Source organism: Malurus melanocephalus, unplaced genomic scaffold (assembly GCF_030028575.1).
Source record: "Malurus melanocephalus ecotype Western Australia unplaced genomic scaffold, MMel_1.1 scaffold_13, whole genome shotgun sequence".
Classification (NCBI taxonomy): Eukaryota; Metazoa; Chordata; class Aves; order Passeriformes; family Maluridae; genus Malurus; species Malurus melanocephalus.
Genome location: NW_026623245.1, coordinates 3,213,321 through 3,235,694, shown reverse-complemented (window position 1 = coordinate 3,235,694; position 22,374 = coordinate 3,213,321). Strand labels below are relative to the sequence as shown.

General features: G+C 39.6%; 1 protein-coding gene across 1 annotated transcript; it reads right to left on the bottom strand.

Moving 5' to 3' along the window:
• Positions 1–2,462: 2,462 nt before the first annotated feature.
• On the bottom strand, positions 2,463–21,247 carry PAPOLG (poly(A) polymerase gamma). The gene is made up of 23 exons (XM_057381556.1): positions 21,228–21,247; positions 18,729–18,887; positions 18,577–18,643; positions 17,868–17,949; positions 17,675–17,784; positions 17,056–17,109; positions 15,925–16,036; positions 14,940–15,029; positions 14,247–14,385; positions 14,030–14,102; positions 13,827–13,947; positions 13,453–13,537; positions 13,147–13,200; positions 11,480–11,599; positions 11,147–11,256; positions 9,132–9,253; positions 8,875–9,044; positions 7,887–7,975; positions 7,571–7,809; positions 6,610–6,681; positions 5,965–6,018; positions 5,105–5,199; positions 2,463–2,803 (listed from the first exon to the last, which is right to left on the bottom strand). The coding sequence occupies exons 1-23, from the start codon at positions 21,245–21,247 to the stop codon at positions 2,743–2,745; spliced, it is 2,298 nt and encodes a 765-aa protein (XP_057237539.1). The 3' UTR covers positions 2,463–2,742.
• Between the last annotated feature and the right edge of the window lie 1,127 nt (positions 21,248–22,374).

Below are 22,374 nucleotides of genomic sequence, written 5' to 3'. Positions count from 1 at the left end.
CAGGACCAGCTTTCAGTTTCCTGACAGTCTAATGCCTGTTTTGTTTGAGAGCAGAAAATGCATCAACTTGAAATACATSGTACTTCTTTAGCTTAGTTATTAGAACTCTCTGTTATACTGCTTATTATGACAGGTTTATGCCTTTCTGCTTAAGGCTGTACATAAAATGTAAATTCAGTATCGAATAAATAAAAGARGAAAAAATAATCTAACAAAATCACAACAAACATCATTCCACAGAAAGCTGAAGGCATTYAGCCAAAAATTACACATTGAGTCATTCACAGAATCTCAGCTTTTATTCTTTGTTTGCATGCACTTGGAGTAGGTGTGATAGCTTTCTGTTCTGGCCAAGTGACCACACTGGAAAAACAGAGCAGAATTAAAACTGCAGGTATATAAAAAAAGTTCTATCATGTTCCAGAAACATACTTGCTACAGCATTAACTCTGTTTTATTTTTATCATATTATTATCAACATGCATTGTTGGTTATGGCTAGTCAACACTTCCTATTTTAAGGCCACATTTTCAGTTACTCACAGTTGGCCAAAACCTTTTCTTTTCATGATCACATATACTGCCCCTTGAGAAGAATTTTTTAGGAAAAACAGAACAAATATGACTCAGTTGTTTCTACGAATGACCATGGGGAACATATGCTCTAACTATATTCAAAGAATCCTTAAAACTTTCAAGAAACTYCTTTGCATTTCAGAAACACGGACATGAAATTCAGCAAGAAGGCTGTGCTAGTGTCACTACTGGGATTTTTTGCTCTTCCTTTGAAAAGATTGACCTTGCACATGCTTGCCAGATTTGCTTTTAGTAACCAACATTTTCAGCTTTCTCTCCATTGCACACATGCAGAGAGTGAGCTGGATAATCCCCACAGTAGGCAGCTGATGGCCAGGCTGCCCCAGGCTGAAACGGAACAGGTTAGGTTATTTCTCCTCTGGTTTCAGGACTCATGGGGTTTTTACTCATCACTCCCAGTTCAAATTCAAAGGATGCAAAGAGGGATTCAGGGGAGAAGAGGAAATGTGAATTATCAGAGAGAAAGGAAAACAGGCAAGAGTCTGAGCTCAGAAGAAATGAAAAAAAGGTGAGGTCTGAATAAGAAACAAGGCTGGGAGAAGACAGAGGGATTCAAACAGTGTCTTCCCAGGAAAGAGCAACTGCCCCAGGACGAGCAGTCCTTATCAACTTATTGGTCAGGCAGGTGAGAGATTAACAGGCTGTGTTTTCTGGGATAAGAGAAAGGTTAGGCCCCAGTCTACTGCTTTGCCAAGATCCTCCCACAAAGACATCCAAGGTCCAAAAGCTTGGAGCCCTGAGTCCTTAGGCCACGCTCAGGGCTTGGCAGCCCGGAGYAGATGATGGCTCAAGAAACCCTCATTCCTAGGATATTACCCCTGCACTGACCAAAATGCTGCAGGCAGCAAGGATCACTCAGCAGCCCATCACCTGTTCAGGTTCAGGCTGGACAGCRCCCCTCTGTACTCTGCTTAGTCCCACAGGGCTCAAGGCGACACAGGGCACAGCAAGGCTGGGCAGGACGCAGGGAACTGTGGGTGTCCCCTCAGCCAGAGGCCATGGTRGCAGCAGTGACATTCCAGGTAGCTGTTCCCCGTTCCCAGCTGGCCACACGCAACACTGTCACAGCACACGCAGCCCGTGGAGCCCGCCCRCCCCCGCTGCTGGCTCTGGGGCAGGAAACCAGAAACCACCCGGGTGTGGGACGCCCACAGCTCCCCTTCGAGCCCCGGAGGGGAAAGGGCACACAGCCCCCACAGCCATCCCACAGCTGGTGGAGGGAGGGAGAAGGCAGCAGCCCACTCAGGTGCTCCAGGGGAAGAGGAATTTTTCCCTATGACCATTTGATTTCCTTTGGGACAGGGCAGGGGCTGCCTCCAGCTCAGGATGGGTATCAGCCCCTCACCTGCACCCTAGAACCACAGCTTTTCATTTACTGGAATAATGCACAGGATCACACTCTTTATAAGAAGTGTGATGAGATAATTACAAGAATACAGCCAGGAGTTTTTGCTGGTCTTTTTAGGCTCAACAGCTTATGTCAGTAAGCATTACATAAGGCAGGGTTAGTAAGCCCCTCCTCTCCCACATTCAAGATTTACAAATTTCAAGGTACCTTTTTTGTGTTGCTATTTCCTCATTAAGGCAAAAGTTACGTATTCTGTTACTTTCTCTCTTAAGTTTCTAGAGGAAAATCAATTGCTACAGCCAAAATGTAGATAACTTCATGTTAATTGCTTCTTTGCTTGTACCTAACAAGTAAAACCACAGATGTTAATTCCTGCAAGGGAATTTCTTCCTCAGTTAGTAATCAGACACAACTTCAATACAGAGCTGCTCCTTGTGAAAGAGACTSAGCATGAATCCCTCATCTCAAGCCACACACCAAGCAACCAGCTAAGAAAGTAGAAAAAGAACAGYGTTTGGAGAAAGTCTGATATCAAAGAGCCTCCCTCACAGAGTCCTTAAGCAGGAATAACTTTCCTTTCAATCACTTTTAACAGAGAACATTGAAGTTGAATAAGTTTGAACTTTATTTACAAACAGCTGAATTCTAATCTGCAGAGTCCTGGGGCAGCATCGAACTTCTGCAACATCCAGGGAAACTCCAGAACACTGACGTCACTCAACATCATACTTGACATCATATATGTCAAGATACATTAAGACAAGACGTGTAATTCACCAATGGGTCAAGTCTGAGAAACTAGTAACCTAAATTCTTCCTGAATGCTCTTCTCAAAACCCTGAACATTCTTCTTAAAACCCTAAGAGTGAGGAAGAAAATAAAAAAATTTTAAAAAGAGCATTTAGAAGATAACCACAAAGCAAGAGTAAAATAAAAAGATCTGTGTAAAGGCATATCCATTAGCTAGGTTAGTTTAGTTGGAGAATAATTGCATAAGTGCATGCGCTGACATAGAGCCTATGGGAAAAATCACCTCCTAAACAGTCTCAGAATACCCATCTGGAGAATTTAAAAGCATGGGAATATTACAGTATTGTGGTCTACTACAAAACATCCCATATTTATCTGTTTATCGTATCATCTACTTCAGCTTTAATTCCTTMAAATTCATGATGGATTTCTATTTACACAGGTGCTGAAGTTGTATACCTACTGTAAATAGTACACAGAAGTGACAATATTTGAGTACCACTGTTTTAGAACAGGTCACGAAGCTGAGGCAACCTTTTTTATAAATGCAAGGTATAGTTCTGCTAAATGCGTTTTAAGCAATATGGGTACTGTTTCTTAATTTTAACCTGTCTCTAAATCTAAGCCTTGCAGTCTAAGTTTTGGRGGTTTTGGAGAGTAGAAGGAAAAATAAGACCTTTCAAACCTACTAAAGTAAATTTCTAAGGGATAAATTGCACTTGAAGTAAGCTGGAAACCAGAGAATAAGAGAAAAAACAAGCAGTTTGCAATAAATATAGTCATGCTTTCTCCTCAGATTTGTGATACTAGCAGCAGAGGGAATGCTAAAGAGTTAAGCTGTGACAAGATAGATACCCCCTCATTTCTTTAGAATCTTTCAGCTTTGTSACCAAGGTTTTAGGTGGATACTTAAGCTCTTTGGAGCTCAGATTTCCTCTTTAAGCCAAGCTACTCATTTTAAAAGCATTCAGGGGTTTCTGTTGTCCACATAGCGTACTGGAACTTCAGCTGAATCATGCAGTTTGCAGACTACACAATTCAGAGAGCATTAAATCAAACCCCAGATCTACCAGAAGCAGGAAAGCAAAGCGGCATTCCTCGTCTCTTCAGATTTACTCTAGCATGGCAGTTTAGTGCTGGAGTTGGCAGTGTTAGGTTTACAGCTGGACTCAAAGGTATTTTCCAAACTAGATGATTCTATGACATTATCATTTCGCAGAACACTTTTCTGGAACTGCCTTCCTCCCATCCCTTTGAGTTGGTTTAGTTTAGATTTTTTTAAGCAGATCCTATCTGCATTAGAAAAAAAAAATAAAAAGGGAGACTAAAGGTTTTAAATTTCACTTTGAAGATAGTTTTTTACAGYACATACAAAAATATTCTAGAAAAACAAGTTACAAGTTCATTTATGAAACCAGCAAATGACAAAGAAATTACAATAGAGAAATAGCACAAGACTTGTTTCATGTAATCAGAATTTCTCCCCACCCCCCAAAAACCCTAATGCACTTATCTGAGTAAGCAGTGTTATCAGTTTACAAAACCAGAATCAAGACTACTACAAGTTTTCATGCAAGCATTTAGAACAACTTTCAGGGTTTATCTGAAACCACTTTCTGCATGCAACTTGCAGGTGGGCAGTAGTGTCAGGACARCCTCAGCTGTTGCAATGTTTCAGTGCATCTTCAGCTGTGTGTTCACAGTTTGGCTTTACTACCCAGTGACAACAAAAACCTCTCAAATCTCATGCTGAAACAGCCTTGAGACAAAAAGAAAATATCAGATAACACAGCATGGGACCTGTCTATCATCTCCATACCTTGGTAGCATCCTCTGCTGCATGTCCTTCAATACTGAAATMATTTATGGGCCTCCATGGGAGGCAATACCTGTGTAGTGCACGGCTGTGCAAGACAGTGGAAAGATGCGAGCCAAGGAAGCTGAGCACCATTGTGACAGATGCACAGGAGTGTGCRTGCCAAATGGGAAAATAATTGGAGATAAGAACAATACATGCACATGAATTAGGCAAGCACAAATGAAAACAAGCGTGKTCATAAACACTTGAAAACAGAATGTGGTTGCAGCAACTAATTAACCCTGATGACATAAATTCTGAATCCAAGGCACAGGACAGTGTGGTTTTTGTAGCTGTTTCAAATTTGTCTTGGTTGGTGACAATTTAGACTTTTTAAAGACTCATAAAGGTAACTGTTACGAGCACATGCAAAGAGTAGCTCAAAAGGAAGCAAGAATCAAACAACAGTGTAAAAATATGACCATGATTTTAACTGRTCAGTTACAGCATGGCCACAGTAATCTTCTACCTTAGTTAGTAACTACAACACACATTCAGAATAAGGACTGGTAACAAGAGATTATCCTCTTCACCTGGAGATCAACCACTTACCCATTAAGGGTAAGTTTGATGGATCTTTTAATAATACGAATGCTATTTGTTGGAACAGGAGATGAAGAATCTGGCAGTTCTTTACTGGAAAGCCTCTGKAACACACAAAGAGAAGCCACAGAAAAAAAGGAAAAATGAATTTTGAATGAATCAATGTATTTTAAATTCATTAATTCAGAAGTAGCAGCAGATAAATCCTTTCCTAACTGAATATAACATTCTSTATGTACCAAACCAGTATGGCCCAACCCCATTTCAGAGAAGAATTCTTTTCACCACAACACTTGTTTGATTACTACAACGTCCAAAGGAAGAACATTTTCCCCTCTGCACAACTCTCTTCTCACACCAACTGAGACAACCATATTCCTGATGGGGGTGAAATCAGCTGTGAGCTGCTGAATAGCACAGTAAAGGAAGCTACTGTTTCTCTCAGACCCATGGATCACGAAAACAGCATCTCTACTGTCTGGATTACTYCCAGTCTTGTAACCCTCACTTTTGCAACATTGTAAGTGACAGAGCAGTTAAAGTCACTTATAGACTTCAAAGCTTTCAAGTCTCATCACAGAAATCAGTATACAAGCACTGATAACAGTACAAGAAAACCAAACCAGGATACAAACTGTCAGTGTCTGAGGGCATGGAAATACAGTTTTTCAAGTTCAAAAACCYGGAAACTTTGGCTTCACTTTTGTGAAGATCATTGCTCAGTTATTTAATTTGCTGGAAGCACAACTGGCAAAACCTTATAGCCTTCAAACCACCAAGTTTAGAGGTACATAARTAAATAAAATGGTACAAATAAAATGAAAATGCTACCTCTGCTTTACCTATGAATACAAAAGGCCAATAAATACCTGTGATCTCGATGTGATCACTGGAATCTGCATGGATTTTCCRTCAAGGACACCCTAAAAAAGCCAGAGGGAATTTGTTAGACGGTATTGCCAGGTTCATGACAGAGAAGTAGCAAGTTCTGGCAGCTAGAATACCTTAAAAATCATACATGCATTGGCAAACTCCACCCCATGGTGGGTGGATTTAGGTATCCTGAAGCCCTAAAAGCACACAAACAGTGGTTCAGGCATCTCAGCCTTTACCAACAAAATCCCATCAGGATTTGAGGGTGTGCACTCAAGAGTTTGTGCCTCAGTAAATAAGTGACAGGAATAGCAAAGTTCTTTAGCTTGCCTCTGAGACACCARATGCTTTGGTCTTCAATTTACATCAGTGAATCAAGTAGTTTTAAAAAGAAAATTAAACACTATTTCAAGCATGGCAAGAAATTAGACGCTACCAAATCATCTAGTAGTAGCATTTAAAAGATAGGTCACACAAATGTAATGTTTGGGCAATGAGGACTGAAAAAAGCTAAACTAAAAAGAGTATTTTTGTTTCYGTCAGTAACTGTGCAGAGTATTTATGTAAGGCATAAATTAGTCTAGGCACTAAATTGTTCAGCTTTTCACTTAGTCMACTGAGTAAAATCACTTAAAAGTTACATTTTTTGTAGCTCTCTTCCTCCCATCTTGAGGGTATCCATTTTCTGTGAAATCGGAGTCCCACACGTTTAGCTGGAGGAACAAAATGCACAGACACAAAATAATTGCTGCGCTAAAATTACTTCTTACTTRGGTACAGCTTCCAGTCATATTAAATGTATTAGGGGCCACTCTTAAAAGATTATTTATACAATTCCACCATTACCCCACAGGAATTTCAAGCCTCTGAAAAGGTCCTACTACCCAAACSTTGCAATCTCTACTCACAATATGCAATACTCAATAACAGTTCTACAAGATGATTCTTTACAAGCATCAAAATTGAGGGTTCTTTTTCTAGTTGATCTTTGTGCCCTAAAACAGAAGTCAAGCTCCAAAACCAGCTATTTAAGATTTTACATATAACAATAAAACAAATCAAGCATTAATCTAGAAGTTCCACAAAACCAAGATCTAACAAGCAACTCCACACTACCATTTCAGAAGTAGATGACCCATTGAGTAGGCTGCTGATTTCTAAAGCAGCAGAACTATCAATAGGCATTCAAAGAGCATCTGCCGGAAACAGATTAGCTCATACTTTTACAGTTATAAGATCCATATCTTCTTTATTTGGAGATAACTTTTTTTTCTGAAATAAGAACTGCTTCCAGATGAGACAGTTCATTCAGCAATTGGTCATTGCAGTGACAGATAAGTACAGTTGTATTTAGAGACCTTGGCACCAGATGAAAAGTTGTCACTAAGTATCAGATCCTGAACAAATGTTTTTAATAGTTATAAATTATATTCAACAAAACTTTTCACATCTACATCCTAGTAGAGCTAGATATGCTTAAATTTATATTCCCAAATTCTTTGGGGATCTATAAATGCATTTATTTTCAGTTATTTCATTTATTCTATGTCAATAATGAATACTACTTCAAACCCTCCTTGGCCTAGCCCCCCCTCTCCTTGCCTTTTCTCCATCTATGGATTTTGGGGCAAATTCTCCCGATGTAGATGGACGAGATACTTTAGAGGCTGGTGAATAATGCTGTTTAGATGAAGCACTCTTAGGATCCGTGATTAGAGTCCCACTTAATTTATGCTGTCCTTGCACAAAACATGTTCTGAGTTGACAAACCGTGTTATATCCTGGAATGGCGCAACCAATTGGAGGTCCCGACGATCTTAGTGCAACTGTAGCCTCCATTTCTGTAGGAGACACCTGGCTTTTAGAGTTTGGCCATGAAATAAAAAACTACATTCCACCTACCACTTCAAATACATACTTGGATCAGTCACAGGAATGCAAAGTCCCTTAGACGTTGATGGCTCAGCTACACTGTTGGCATCACTACAACTCTGACAGTCAACATTTCTATAAAAGTCAAACACTAGAGTTATAAAATGCTACTTTGCAAAATACTGTGTATCTCATTTCCAGAACATGCATGCAACACAAACATCAATCTCCTTAGCTCATTGTCACACCTCTATTAAACAATACAAACTCCCACGCAGTTTAGCACAAGATCATCATTTTGCTGAACTTCASACTACAGATTTAACCTCAAGTGGTTTTTTTGGTGAGTTTTTATATCCTGATACATTTTCCCAGATTAGTCTGCCCAGCACACTCTGCTGCTTTGAATCATTGTATCTATTCTATTTAGATGTGCACAMAATTTTTTGCCTTTTTTTTTCCACGTGACTCCTAAGTAATCAAACAGTCTGAACAGAGCAGGTATCACGCAGTTGGTAGGATTGGGCAATTACTCCCAAGATTACATATTCTTCCTGTGCTGAAGTAGCTTAGGGATAAACAGACTTCTCAAGAAGTGGCAGACRCTTTTACTGCCTGAGTTCTCATACCACTCCACGAAGCCTGTGACCCAGATCAGTATTTCACTAGAACTTAATCTTAATCCACTTAGCATCAACAGTACATTTTGTTAGAAAAACAATTACATGCACATAAAATACTCCAGGTTTAAGTCACACTCTAACCTACAAATTTTTATATTCAGGATTAAATAATTTTCCTGATGTCAAGTTCCTCTTTCCTATGTATTCATGTACAATTTTTTTTTTCAATGATTCCTTCAACCTGGTCTCCTACAATGTGTCCAGAGGAGATTCCAGCTTTGTTCCTGATGCTCTTAGTGCCCTCTATGTGCTTATGATCCACATAGAATCAAACAAGAAATCCTAGACCTCATTTACACTCTGRGTCAGTTAAAAGCAGCTTCTTCACAGTTCTAAGGTTACAGCACTAACCTTTCTGTCTCTGCTGTAGAGATGTCCAACTTAGATATCTTATTTAACGAAGAGGAACTAGAGGGCATTCTGGAATCTCTGTCTTTGGAACCATCCAAACAGCTTTCACCTAAAGAAGACCTTTTGCACTGAAGTCCACTATTGTTTTGACTAATATTTGACACCCTTTGCTGAAACGACAGTTAAAAAATAAAGTCTTCAAGTAATTATTAAAGAYTTTATTAAAAATTACCAGTAGAATCAGATTTTTATTATACCTTCTTTCTTTTCTGTAAAGTTTCTGCTGGCAAAAAATAATGGAGTTGCTTTCTCTTCACATAAGTTGCCTCAATCTTCATACCTTCTTTAAGAATGTTGAGGGCACTGGCCTGCCTGTAAACTGACATCAAACACAGCATTGCAGTTTAGTGGGGATGTTTGCATTAGTACTTGTCAAAGTTACATAAGGTTTCTCTAGAAACAAATATGTCCAGCCCAAATGAAGAGTTCCCAACCTAACTGAACATTAAGTGATGCCCAAGAACTCCCAGTAATCACAAGAGGGTGCATGTGACCTATGACACCCATTTCAAATCCACTACAGACCAAACACAGCAGCTATGTAAGTTCAAATACACATTTAGAAACCCTGTCTGAGGAAGCAAGATGGGATTTTAGGGATGTCTAACATAACAGACTCATTATAATTTAAATAGGTTTTTCATAACTGTCTGCAAACAGCCTTTTATGCAACTGAAAGACGCTAGAGCAGTGCAACACTTATTACAGAATTAAGTCACATTTAGATAAGCTTATCTAACTGGCCCATCATAAGCATAACTAGAAAGTCAGCTTACTAACATATAGAGTGGGAATCAAAGCAAGGACACACAACTAAAAGGCCTTCTACAGGAGACTACAAGTGAAATAAAAGCACAAACATGAACATGCACATTAATACAGACAGTTCTTTCAAAGGAAATTCAGTAATGTTTGCATATAAAAAGGAAACATAATTCACTGAGCAAAAGCCCTCCAAGCTGAGCCTTCTCTCCTTGAGCACATCAACTTGAAATGAATCTTTGCCCTCTAAAATTATTCTCTCAAAGTCAAGACACATAACACCTCTCTAGCACAGAACCCCATCTGCCAAAGGATTTCACACTTCTCAAGAAATAACTTTTCYGTTCAATTCTCTCTGGAGACAACACATCCGACACGTACCATAGGCTGTGCTTCACTAAACTAAGAGCACACAGCCATACTAACAAATGTTTGTACATAAAGGATTTACCATTAGTTCTGGACTTTRAGCAGCYCATAAGTCTCATTAACACAATTTAYATCTGCCAAAAAATTGAAAYGTAGTGCCACTGGATGTAATGTGCAAGTACAGATAACAGTGCAAGCCTAAGGAAGCCATCCCATCTGGCTTTTAACTCACGTGGGAGTTTCGATGTATTTTTCTGTGCTTTTCGCACATAGTAGRCACGAGCTAAGAACAAGGTCAGGTTTTACTGCTTTTACTCATGTTGTCTGAGCAAGACATCACACAGCTGGTACTATGTATAARCTCCAAAAAACATTTAGAGGATTCCACTGCTTGGAACTCTTTGTCCAAACACACACTKGTCACTTCAGAAGACTAGACTCCCTTCCTGATTATTCTGGCATTATCTAACAGCACTTGCAATATTAATTTATTTCTACAATTACCGAAAGTAGTAGCAGAATATGAACATGAAAATTTACACACAAGTTTGCATGTAATTATGATATGACAACCCAATGACTTTCACAGTTCTGGGATCATTACATACASAAACTGTCTTGGAAAAATACCATCAACATGCAGTAACAACTCATTTCAGTGCTTGGCAGTCAATTCCCACTTGCAAAGTTGAGCAGCTGACTATTGTTTGACAAGTATAGCTACCCCCAGCAAATGGGCATCTCTGGGCTTCACAGCTGACTGTCCCCTACAGAAAACACAGTTCCTTTGTGAGTCTTTACACTRTGATCTACAGATTGGTATATGTTACAGTCATACACCATGTACCAAGTTACTTCCCAATTGGTACATGGTGTAAGACTGTAACACACACTTTTGTTTCAAGATGGTCTTACTTTGACAAAGTGTCAGCACAATGTGTTTTTCAAGTTAATCTTTTATATGTTGCTATCTACAGGGATATCTAAAAACAAAAGGAAGTAMAATTAACTTTGTGAAGTGACTTCTGCTAGAATAAAAATAATTAAACCCTACAAGTGTAGAACAAAAACAGAGGCTTACCTGTATCTGTGAACGACTGTATCCCGTGTGTTAGATCAACRTTAGTCTTCACTGCACTTTCTGCTTTCTTAAATACAAGCCCAAGAAACCACATTGATACATATCCACTCCTAAAAAAAGTCAGATTGACAAAGCTGACCTAGGCACAGATGCCAGTTATTTGAATTCAAGCACGTTTTTATTTTATAAAGCTATTAAAGCTTAGAACCAGCCCARACTTAAGTTCTCAGAGCACTTCTCCCTGAAGTTCTCCCTTCTTTAAAAATATCTTCTGTGCTCAGGACCCTGCCTGCTAGAGCACCTACTGCAATATAGGAAAGTAGCAGAACTCACTCTTTATAGAGATCTTCATTGCCCGGGAAAGACTGTGGCTGTACATGTGCAATAGTTATAAATTCATTCCTTTCCAAGTTTCCAACCAGCACACGAATTTTAGATTCAACAAGGCCAATCCTAATAAGAAGAGATATTTACTTGTTTTTAACATCCAGCACATCAGTTAAGACGCCTTTTTGTAATACAATGTTAATGAATCAGTAAGAACCAGGTTTCAAACAGCTGAGCAGACACTAGATCTTTATATCACACAGTATAATTTGAGAYATTTCCAGTGACATTTGAGCTTTTGTTTCCAAAGACAGAGATAAGCAAGTTTTATATGTACTYTCACAGTTCAGATTCCACCTTTAACCTATGATGAAAATAACAAGCAGCAGATTCCAGCACCTCTGGGCTGCAGCAAAACTTTTCACCACAAGGATGAAGGAGAAAAGAGGTTTCAAAAAGGCTCAAGCACAAATGATGAATTACACTCAATAAAGGTGCAATTCTTCCTGTAGATTGATCAGTGAGAATGAAAAAAAATTATTTTAATAAACAAATTATCTAATCACAGTCCCATCAGAAGCTTTCCTAAGAAATAATCATGACCACGATGGTTTAAATTACAATAAAGTACTAGCATTTTATCCTTCTACCTAAAACTCTGCTAACCTTGAAAGGAGTAAGAAATCTGTATTTTCTTCAAAAGCATCTTACTTAGATAACATTTCTGTTACTCATCAATCTGCAAATCCATTCAAGAATTGGTTGAACYGATCTTTTCCTTATAATAAACTGAAGCAAATTTAGCTTTTACTTTATCATTTTCTCCATATGCAAAATTGGAAAATTTGCCTCTATCTCTGTCACTACAAAAACATCAGCTCTCAGAGCCAGAATTTTCCATGTCTTTATTGTGAGATTCAATAAGCTTTGYTCACTTAAGAACATTTCATATAAAAAATTATTTGGCTCTCTGCCCACATGCCTTGTACACAACTGTGACTGATACCAAGCTGTAGCTGGTAAGACTTTTAGGTGAATACATTACWAAGTTAAGATAAAGGTATTACCTGTTAAAAATATTTTTAAACATTAAGCTATCYTTTAGAGATGACACAAAAATTATTTGATTCAAAACACAAGCCAAACTTTGAAATAGAACTGAGGCGCCCTCAGAACAGGGGTCTGTTACAGAGAGGAGTTCTGCTTACTTGAGCAAAGCAAGCAAAGTACTCATTTCTTAACAAACAAAACCACTGGAAAGTCAATAAACACACATTACCATGCTTCAATTATTCGCCATTTCCCCTTATTTCAAAATTCACAGTGAGTCAGCACATTCACATTGGTTAAACAAGTGGCATATTTACTGGCATATCTCCCTTCACTGAAGACAAGTAGGCCTGGAGTAGGCTGACTACACACCAGTGCTATCTTAACACTAAGAGCAGTCTAGTCCTTAATTAAATACTATAGTAAAACTCTATGAAAAGAAGTCTAAGGGTCTAGAACAGTGGTCTTCAAAGCAGGGAGGGAAGGGGGTGTATTCCATGCCGAGTTGCATAGGTAAATACTTCATCTGTTTATAAAATTAATATGTATATAATGTAAAAGTATCAGGGGATTGAACTGAGTTTCAGGTTTGCACTGGACCCACATTTTAAAGCAAGACTTACCAGTTTAAGTGATGCTCTTCTGTAAAGGCACTGGCAGTCAGCACAATATAATGTCTAGAAGAGAAGGAAAATTAATATATTAGCTCAGGACTTTACATTGAATATGTGTCAGCAACCTAAGTTTTTCCTATCTTCCTGATGCTTATCCTTATCAAAATTTACATGACTTCCTCCAGTTTCTTAAAACAAAAAAAATCCAAATTGAAACACATCAATACAATCTTCTATTTAGATCCCAAGTTAAAGCTCATTATGCTAACCACTAAGTAAATAATTTCAAGCTCRAACAAGAGATGTCATACATACTTGTACTTTTGAAAGAAGTTCAGAGGTTCAAAGAGCTTGGACCAGTCTGAATTTCCTTTGAGAATCTCATCTGTAACTTCAAGACCTAAAAATATGGTTGAAAATCTTATTTATTATTATTTTTTAAGATTATAATGACAAACTTTACAAGATTGACAGGAACTGACAGAATTAAAAGCAGGAATTCCCTTAACATATGCAGATCTACAACAGCTTATTGTAAAACTGGTCCCTTATTGCTCACAACAGGCATATTTCCCAGAAAAATCTTATACCTAGAACACCACACTGAAGAAAATGAATTTAGATAATATGATTTCATAGAACAGGAATTACACTGTTTCATCAGTTAACAAGCATAGAAAGTACTTTACCACGTTGGAACTCCTCTACCATGACTGCTCGTGTTGATAGAGACACATTATATGTGGAGTTCTGCTGTGGATAGGCTGGGGTAATGATGGGCATCACATGGTACCGGTCTGATGGGTTCACCTGCGAGGTTACAACAGCTTTGTTTAGCACCAGTTTAGGTCAGAAGAAAATTTAAAGGCTTCTGAATTCAATGGCTACCTACCCTAGGGTCCCAGACTGGTAAATTAAGAAAGCTCTCTTCAAGTCGTTTCAGCAATACGGGTTTTGGCCAATCCCTATATAAGAAAATGCAGTAATTAAGTGTCCATTTAAGCTCTGCTCTGTAATTCAGAGCTGCATGGGATGTTGTCAATGTACATCTTTATATAAATGACTACAAGTTTTACTTTATTCAAATTAAAATAAACAACAGCTCTTACCATTTTGAAAAAATCAAGAAGAACTTGTTAACGAGAGTAGAGGCCAAAGCATTCGGGTAGAGCTGACATATTCTTGCTACGAGCATTGCCCAGGAAACTCCACCAAGAAATCCCATGATGTTGGAGTAAACACCACGTCCTAAAGTGGATACTATGCAGTTAGTATGCAGTCTTTCAAATTTACAGCACCAGGTGCACAATCTATAGAATGCTTAATATATTTCAGCCTCCGTGTTATTTATTTTTGTGGTGTAGTGAGGTCGAAATTGCTGGTCCTTACRGTGATGAGAAAAAGAATCATTGCCACATCACTTCCCAAAATATCATTACTGTGAAATTTGCTTGTGCTGCTTTACCTGCTGCTTCCCTCCAGCTCCCTGTAAGGGAAAAGTTCTGCCATTCTTCTACTACTTGCTCTAGCACATGAGCAAATGGTATTTTCTTATTCCTTTTACACTTAATTGGGGATTTTTATCATTTRTAGTGAGATTCTTCATAAGCAATAAAGCACCCTGTCTCATAAGCACTCCCCTCTTCCCCCAATYCGCCCCCACTAAAAACCACATAAACCTAAACTAAAAGGGTTTTAATATAACAGCTGTCATTTAAACAGCAATCCAAAGCTGACGTACATCCCAGAGTGTGCACGAGGTGCCTTTGAAAAGTTYAAAGATCACAAACCACGTCACTCACGTTTTGCCCACAGTTTAACTGCACGGAGAGTGAGCCGGAAGTTCTCGAGATTGGGCACGAGGCGCAGTATTTCATCTGTAACCCTGCTGCCTGTAAGGCAAAAGGTGAAGTACAGAAGTTCCTAGTAACAGATACAAGCCAGGTGTTCCTATATGGGATCAACAACTTACAGATTATGGTTCAGGTCTGGGAAAACAAGTTTGGATTACTTGCTTTATATTACCTTAAAAATTATAGATTGCCTACAACATTCGGTATCACTTCAGTTAACTCCCGCCCTCAACAGCTTTTTCATAGTTTAGACTACAATTRACAATTTTTAGTAAGGCCTCTCCACAGGATAGTTTGGCCATAGCATAGAACATAAGAAGTTCCACATCAACAGGAGGAAGAACTTCTTTACATCGAAAGGAAGCAGAGCACTGGAAGAGCTGCTCAGGGAGGTGAAGCAACTGCCCTCTCTGGAGGGATTTCAAACCCACCTGGACACATTCCTGTATCACCTGCTCCAAGTTACCCTGCCTTGGCAAGGGGGTTGGACTAGATGATCTCCARAGGTCCCTTCCAATCCTAAATATTTTATGATTACAAAAGCTAGGTTTCTCTTGACAGCCAGGAATCATTAAACCAATTAGTATTAAACAAGTGAGCAAGWCAGACTTCAGGTATTTTAATTACTTTTTTTAAAATGAACTACCTTCTTTATCATTCATACATTCTTATCAAGTGCCCTACTTAGTCATCTCAATTTCTTGGGCAATCTGGAGCACTGCTCACAAACCAATCAAAAACAAACATAAAATAAAAGTCTATGTAAACACATAACTCCTTGAAATATCTAAATTTAGGCCCACTGGTCACCTCCTCAGTACTCAAGTAACACAGGAGATCAGTTTCTGCAGTTTGTACAGAAATGTGGATTGCATAATGTGCATTCTATGCCAATTTCAAGGTTTTTTTTTAAATGTGTGTAGAGCATGCTCACCATTTAAGCTCCGTATGCATCTTATATCCAGGCTTTTGAGGCACGAGTCATCCCTGAGATCGAGATCATCAGAAACAGTTGGCAAAGACAGCTTTGCAAACACGAGATCAATCTTTAAGGGAAAAGAGTTTCAACCATGACTTACAATGCAGCACTGTTTGCAAACAGGACACTAGTGAGGGACACTTAGTCATTGATCTCTAAAAAGAGCAGGTAACATCTGTATTTAGAATTATATGACTATAGATAAATCTGACAAAATAATTGTTTGGCAGAAAACAAGGAAATTGCTCTAAGTTCCCTATTTATCTGCAAAACCACCTTTCCTTTTTTAAGCCAGGGAAAGGAAGGTGTTTTTTTGAAAGCTGGAATGATTAAACTTAGAATTCCTACTAAAAGAAAATTTCAAATTAACATAAAATTAAGACATGAATTCAAATCACCTCAACTATACTTCAGCAAATGAGAAAGCATTTTCTTTATGCTGTAAAGCCTTAAGCATCTGGTTTTTAGCATAGTCTGAGGCAAGAAAATTATTCCGTGAATTTCTGTACTGGATAAAGGCCACAAAGAGGTCATTAAACATGTATCTTCATAATGGTAATACCAAGCAGTAACTTGCTTAGGTCTTACAGCAAGTAGGTATTTATTCACTACATGAAATRTATTCAAGATAGAAGGATTCCTGCAGCTGACAAACTGAAGCATTTTCTCCTTTGTCACACAAGCACTTCATTTCCGATTTGGAACAAAACATCAGGTGATTTGTGCAGTCAACGACAATATAAACACCCCTCTGCAGAAAGGGAGCTCTTGGCAGTGCTCAGGGGAGTTACGAAGGACACTGCCTCTACTCCCACTCTGCACATCCTTGAGAGATAAATGCTATCCAAGTACGCTACCCTGGTCTGCAGCACAGGTTTAAAAAAGATGTCCCTGATGTTCCCATGCCTGTCAGGCTACTCAGGGGCTTATTTGCCTGTAAGATCCCATTTTACCATCTTCCTCTGGGATWGGTTATGGTCAGGCTGTTTAATAACAGTTTTCTAAATATGCTGTAATGTACCAATAACCAAGAAAAAAAAATCAGTTAAAGGAAAAAAAAAACCTATAAAAAAGTAAAATTCTTACCTCAATGCCATCAAACTCGAATTTGATAACTGGTACATATGCATCCTCAATGGCCTGAGAAGGAGAGAATATCTGTATGAAAATCTCCTTTTGCTACTTTCAAGTTTTTCCTACACCATGATAAATACAGAATTTACACTAGACTACTCAGTATAAAGACTGAGTTCCTTCCAAACACAAAAAATGCTAATAACTCTCAAGCAGGATAGCACTATTACAGTACTAATACCAAATTTTATCATAAAACCTTATTTAGACATGAGATTCAGAAGCTGAATATGTATTGTAACAAACAGAGCACAACAAACCATCAGTATTCACTTGTTGTAAACCCYCTGCTACATCCAAGATGAAGGCACAGTTCCCAAGAATAACTACTTTTTGATACAGCTGACTCACTCCCAAAACAGAAGGAGGGGAGAGGGACCCCAAAACAGACACTGGGGAAAGGAACCAAGACTGGGACATYGTCATTTTCATGCTGCATAAACCAGTATTTTAGAAAGGCCTCAGAAATAATTTAATTTTGGCTTTTAAGACACACACTATCAAAGCAAATCTTTAACATGAATATTCTTAATGTAAAATTTACACACTATCAAGCAGAGAGGTTACTCACTCTYAGGTTTTTTACTTCCTCTTGATTTTTCAGTTTTTCAAAGAATGACTGAAAAAAATCCGATCTTTCCACATGACTGGGAGCAACACAAAGGGCATCTATGTCAGAACCTGCAAAGAGATTCCATTTCTCCTGTTACTGTTGGAAGTCACTTTCCAACACCAGAACTATAATCAGATACTGAAAGTACTACCTTTCGTGTGTACTCCAAGTCTGTAGGAACCAAATGTAAATATTTTGCCACCAACTTGTTCTGTTATTGCAGGGGGAAGATTCTGTGGGAAGAAGAGAGAGYTTGAGATGCACATGATCTCTGTGCAAGTTTAACTAGCATGTRAGTTATTTAGGAAAACTGTAACCGYCTGAATAAGCAATGTCTTCTCACTCCCATACATTTTAGTTTAGTAGATTGATACTGTTTTTCTGAAATAAGTTGAGCTTGCAACTCCAAAGAAAGATTATAGGTGATGTAGCAGTACTTTTATTATTTATACAAATTAAGACCTATTATTAGCCTYGTCTGCAGCAGATGCACATAAATTAACACAACCTAAGAGCCATTCAAAAGGCATGTCTAGAGTAATAATTTCAAGCTAGATTGAGCGCTAAAGGCTGTTTGGGACAAGATTAGTGCCAGTTTATCATCTATTTCATCCACAATGCCTTATTTTGGCTTTGTTAACAGCTGCAAATATACTGATTGAGCCAATTCAAAAATTTCTTCAGTGCCCCAAAACTTTGAGATCTTGAAGTATCTTTTAAAACTTATTTCAATAGCAATTACTACAGCTCTACTTGACACGAAAAATGTTAAAAGTTGAACTTCAGCATAGATCCCAGTAGCAGAGCCTTTAAATCAAAAGGCTTCAGCTGTTTYGATAAAAACATAAAAAAATTCTTACCTTGCTCTCAGCAAGTTCTGAAATCCATTCTCTGACAAAGTTATTCAGTTTACCAAGAACAGTTGTCCTGTAATGAAAACTCAGTATGAGTTTGCTATWAAAAAACAAACAAAAAAAACCCAAGAGGTTAACAAATTTTARTTTTTTTATACCTGTGATAGAGTTCTTCCTGATCCTCAAACACCCCAAATGGCTTCATTGCTTCAATCAGCTTCTGAGTATGAATGTGGTCTTTATCACTAGGAGGAGCCAAGCTAATTGGAGAGGTAAGTCCATAGTGCCCTTGAGGCTGGTTGTGCTGCCTAGTAGTACTGGAAGAAAATAAAAGAATGAGTACATAAAAGAAAAAAAAAACTTATTAGAAAACACCCTTTAGCTTACACTTTAAAAATCTATTTCCACTCTTTTACCCAATGTTAACAGAAAAAAATCTTGCTTATAATTTTTAGATCAGTTAACCTCACTTAAAAGTCACCACTACTCTTTCTCTAAAAAAGCATTTATGGATGTCAGAAATAATGCAAGTTGCTGCCATGTTAACACAATTTGCATTGCTTCAGCCCATCACAACTAATCACCAGGAAATGAAAAGGTTTGAAATCCACCAAGGATGACCCTACAGACAGCAGAAGTTTTAGACACATTTCAGTTTCATATCAGTTTTGATTTAAGGATATTCCCAAAAATTTCACTGGTAATGTCAAACAAGACAATTCAACTTCTTTTAATTAAATGTTTTTGTTGGGTTTCTACTAATTCAGGAAGGGTATTATAGTTGATTGTAAGGGCACATAGCTCTTTTAAACAGAATTGATACAAAGAAATCAGTATATTACCATATTAACCCCTCACTTTAGAAAGGTGAAAATAAAGAATAAGCACCTTATTCTACCACCTGAAACCAAGAGAGAGGAAGATAGACAGGAGGTAAGAATGGTGCTTAATGSATAAAGGGTCTCTACAGAAACACCAGTAGCAAAAGGGGGAGACACCCCAAAAGGTCTGCACAGCTCATCATACTCCAGAGCCTAAGGTTCAAGGGGTTAATTGTGCCATTATTTAAACAGGATATTTTCCTCCTCCACATATGGACAGCTTCAAAGACAGATGTTTACACCTATGTAAGGTACCTTACCCATATTGGCTAGAACAAGACTAGGAAATGTTCAGAGGACAACYTCACCACCTGATTTTAAAAAGGAGCTTATTACACAGCTCCTTATTTCTAATTCACGCCTTTACTCCTCCACTCAGGGAAAAGAGATTTCCCTCCCCTCAAGTATCTTTATTCAACTACACATATAGCATGCTGTCACCTAGTGGGTTTTTCCCCCACTTTCTCTCTCCATGCCCATTCTTTAAGCATTCCAAAAAGCTGGGGGCTGGTATTAAGACTATAGTCCTATAAACTGGTGTCCCCAGTCAGAACAGCTGTTTACTTACAAGTGTAAYTAGGTCTTGACCCAATTTGCCTTGTTTATAGACATTGACAATTTCCACTTCATAAATAAAAATATTCATAATGAATATTTTCCTTCCTATGATATAATTTTCACAACAARTACAGGAGGAAAGGCTATACTTAATTTCTGTGCCTTACAACTAAATTAWAACACCTCCAGCAGCAACTGCTTCCATGTTTTATGCATTGCTTGCATTGTACAACTTGCACTTCATAAAGTTTGCACTAAACAAGAACAGGATTTCTACTACACCAGCATTTAAGACCCTTCCAAGGTACAAAAAGGCACCACCTGCCTCCTATTGCCTCATTCTGCCTACAGATATAATTGAAATTGACGTAAAGCACAATATCAATTAGATAAACCTAATATTATTAACATCAAATATACTTGCTATTAATTAAATATTATTCACATAAAATCTTCTAGTCAATAGCAGATATTTTTCAGTTGCTTACACACATTACTGATAGCTTGACCTAGAAACTTGAGAGGAACAGTGCCTGGAAAATTTCACTAAGTGAAACTTAATAGAATTTATTGCCCTTTTGGGATAAAAAACAAATAACATCTTACTTTGCTCTCTCAAGCACGTACAATTAAGAGGTCTTATGGATCCTAACACACATGGCACATTACCTATTCACCCATCAGCCTTCTGAGAATTCTGTTGCAGATYAACATTTTGCTAAATCTTGCTACAACCTGTGCACCATAGCAAACACCTCCAAGTGTCTGCTCTGGTAAATCATACTMTTACACAAAAAGCCAACCTAAACGGACTTCTCCAAGGTTTTGCCCCTCATTTACTGCTTCACAAAGCTGCAAAGTGAGTCTTCCACAGGCACCAAGAGCTGAAGTTCGCACTGTAYGGCTCAGGGCGTTGGCTTCAGCCATTGGTGCGGGAAAGAAAACTAAACTAGCAACCTACTCCTAAGCCCCCAAAATCAACAGGAGAAACCAGGAAAAACAAGGAAGGAGGAAAAACCCCACCACCTGGGACCGTCAAGGACGGGAACCCAACTCCACCCTTCACCGCTGCCGCAGCAGCTCATGCTGCGCGGAGCCCGCGRGCAGCTGCTGCCACTGTCAAGTGTCCCCGTCCCTGTCCCCGAGGCTCAGACAAAGTCACTTCTCCGCAGGGTTCCGCAGAAMGCGCGGCCCCAGACCAAGGCGCAGCCCCGTTACCGCCGTTCCTCGCCCGCCATTGCCGTTGCTTGGCGACGGCGTCGCCACCACACGCGGTGAGACCCAGGCGAGGCAGCCCCGCCACCCGCTCTCCACCATTTATTTCGACCGRGACCTCCTCCCCTCGGGGCGAGGGCAGGTTCGGCCCCCGCGGCCCGCCGGGGCCCCTCGCGGGGCTGCTCCGGCGGGACCCCCCCGCTGTCCCCTCAGGGCAGGGCGGGAAGGCGCCGCCGCCTCACCCGCGCGTCTCCTTCATGGCGCGCGCGCACAGCCCGCGCCGCCGCCCGCGCTTCCCGCCCTTCTACACCGCCGCCCCCTTCCCGACAGCCCCCGCGCCGCGCCCCTGGCGCCCCCTGGCGGCTGCGGCCGGGCCGTGTCCCCTCACGGCGGCMCTGCYRTCCCTCAGACACACCGGAGCAAGTGCCGGGGAGGATATTCCTTCCCCGTGGCCGGTATTCCTTCCCCCGTAGCTGATGGTCATTCCCCGAGGATATTYCTTCCCTGTGGAGCTAACAGATCCGCCGAGGCTATGGGCTGGTCCCCCGCATCGTACCTGCTCGCCCCTCACTCCCTCAGGATGTTGCCGCTCCTGACACCCTCTTTCAGAGGGGAGGGGTAAAAAAACGAGGAATGGCTCTCGTATTAGGCTACTGACATCCTCCTGACATCCCCTTCCAGACAGGAGGAGTGAAAAATACCCAGGAATCGCTCTTAGTTTTTTTCTTATCCAGTAAGTGCAAGTCCAGCATCCCTTGACTTCAGCTAGTATTGGGAGCATTTAACACACATTACAGATGACAAATAGCTTTGAGGACGCTCCACAACCTTGTTGCCATATATAATTATGATAGAATCATRGAGTGATTTGGGTTGGAAGGGRTYTTGGAGATYATCTAGTGYCACCCCCTGCCATGRGGAGRGACACYTTCCACTRTCCCAGCTTGCTCCAAGCCCTGTCCAGCCTGCCCTTGGACACTTCCTGGGATGGGACAGCCACCACTTCTCTGGACAACTYGTTCCARTCTCACCACCCTCAAAGGGAAGATTTTTTTCTTAATATTTAATCAAAACCTATCCTCTTTCAGTTTGAACCCATTCCCCCTTCTCCTGTCMCTACATACTCTGSTAAATAGTCTTGCMWCATCTT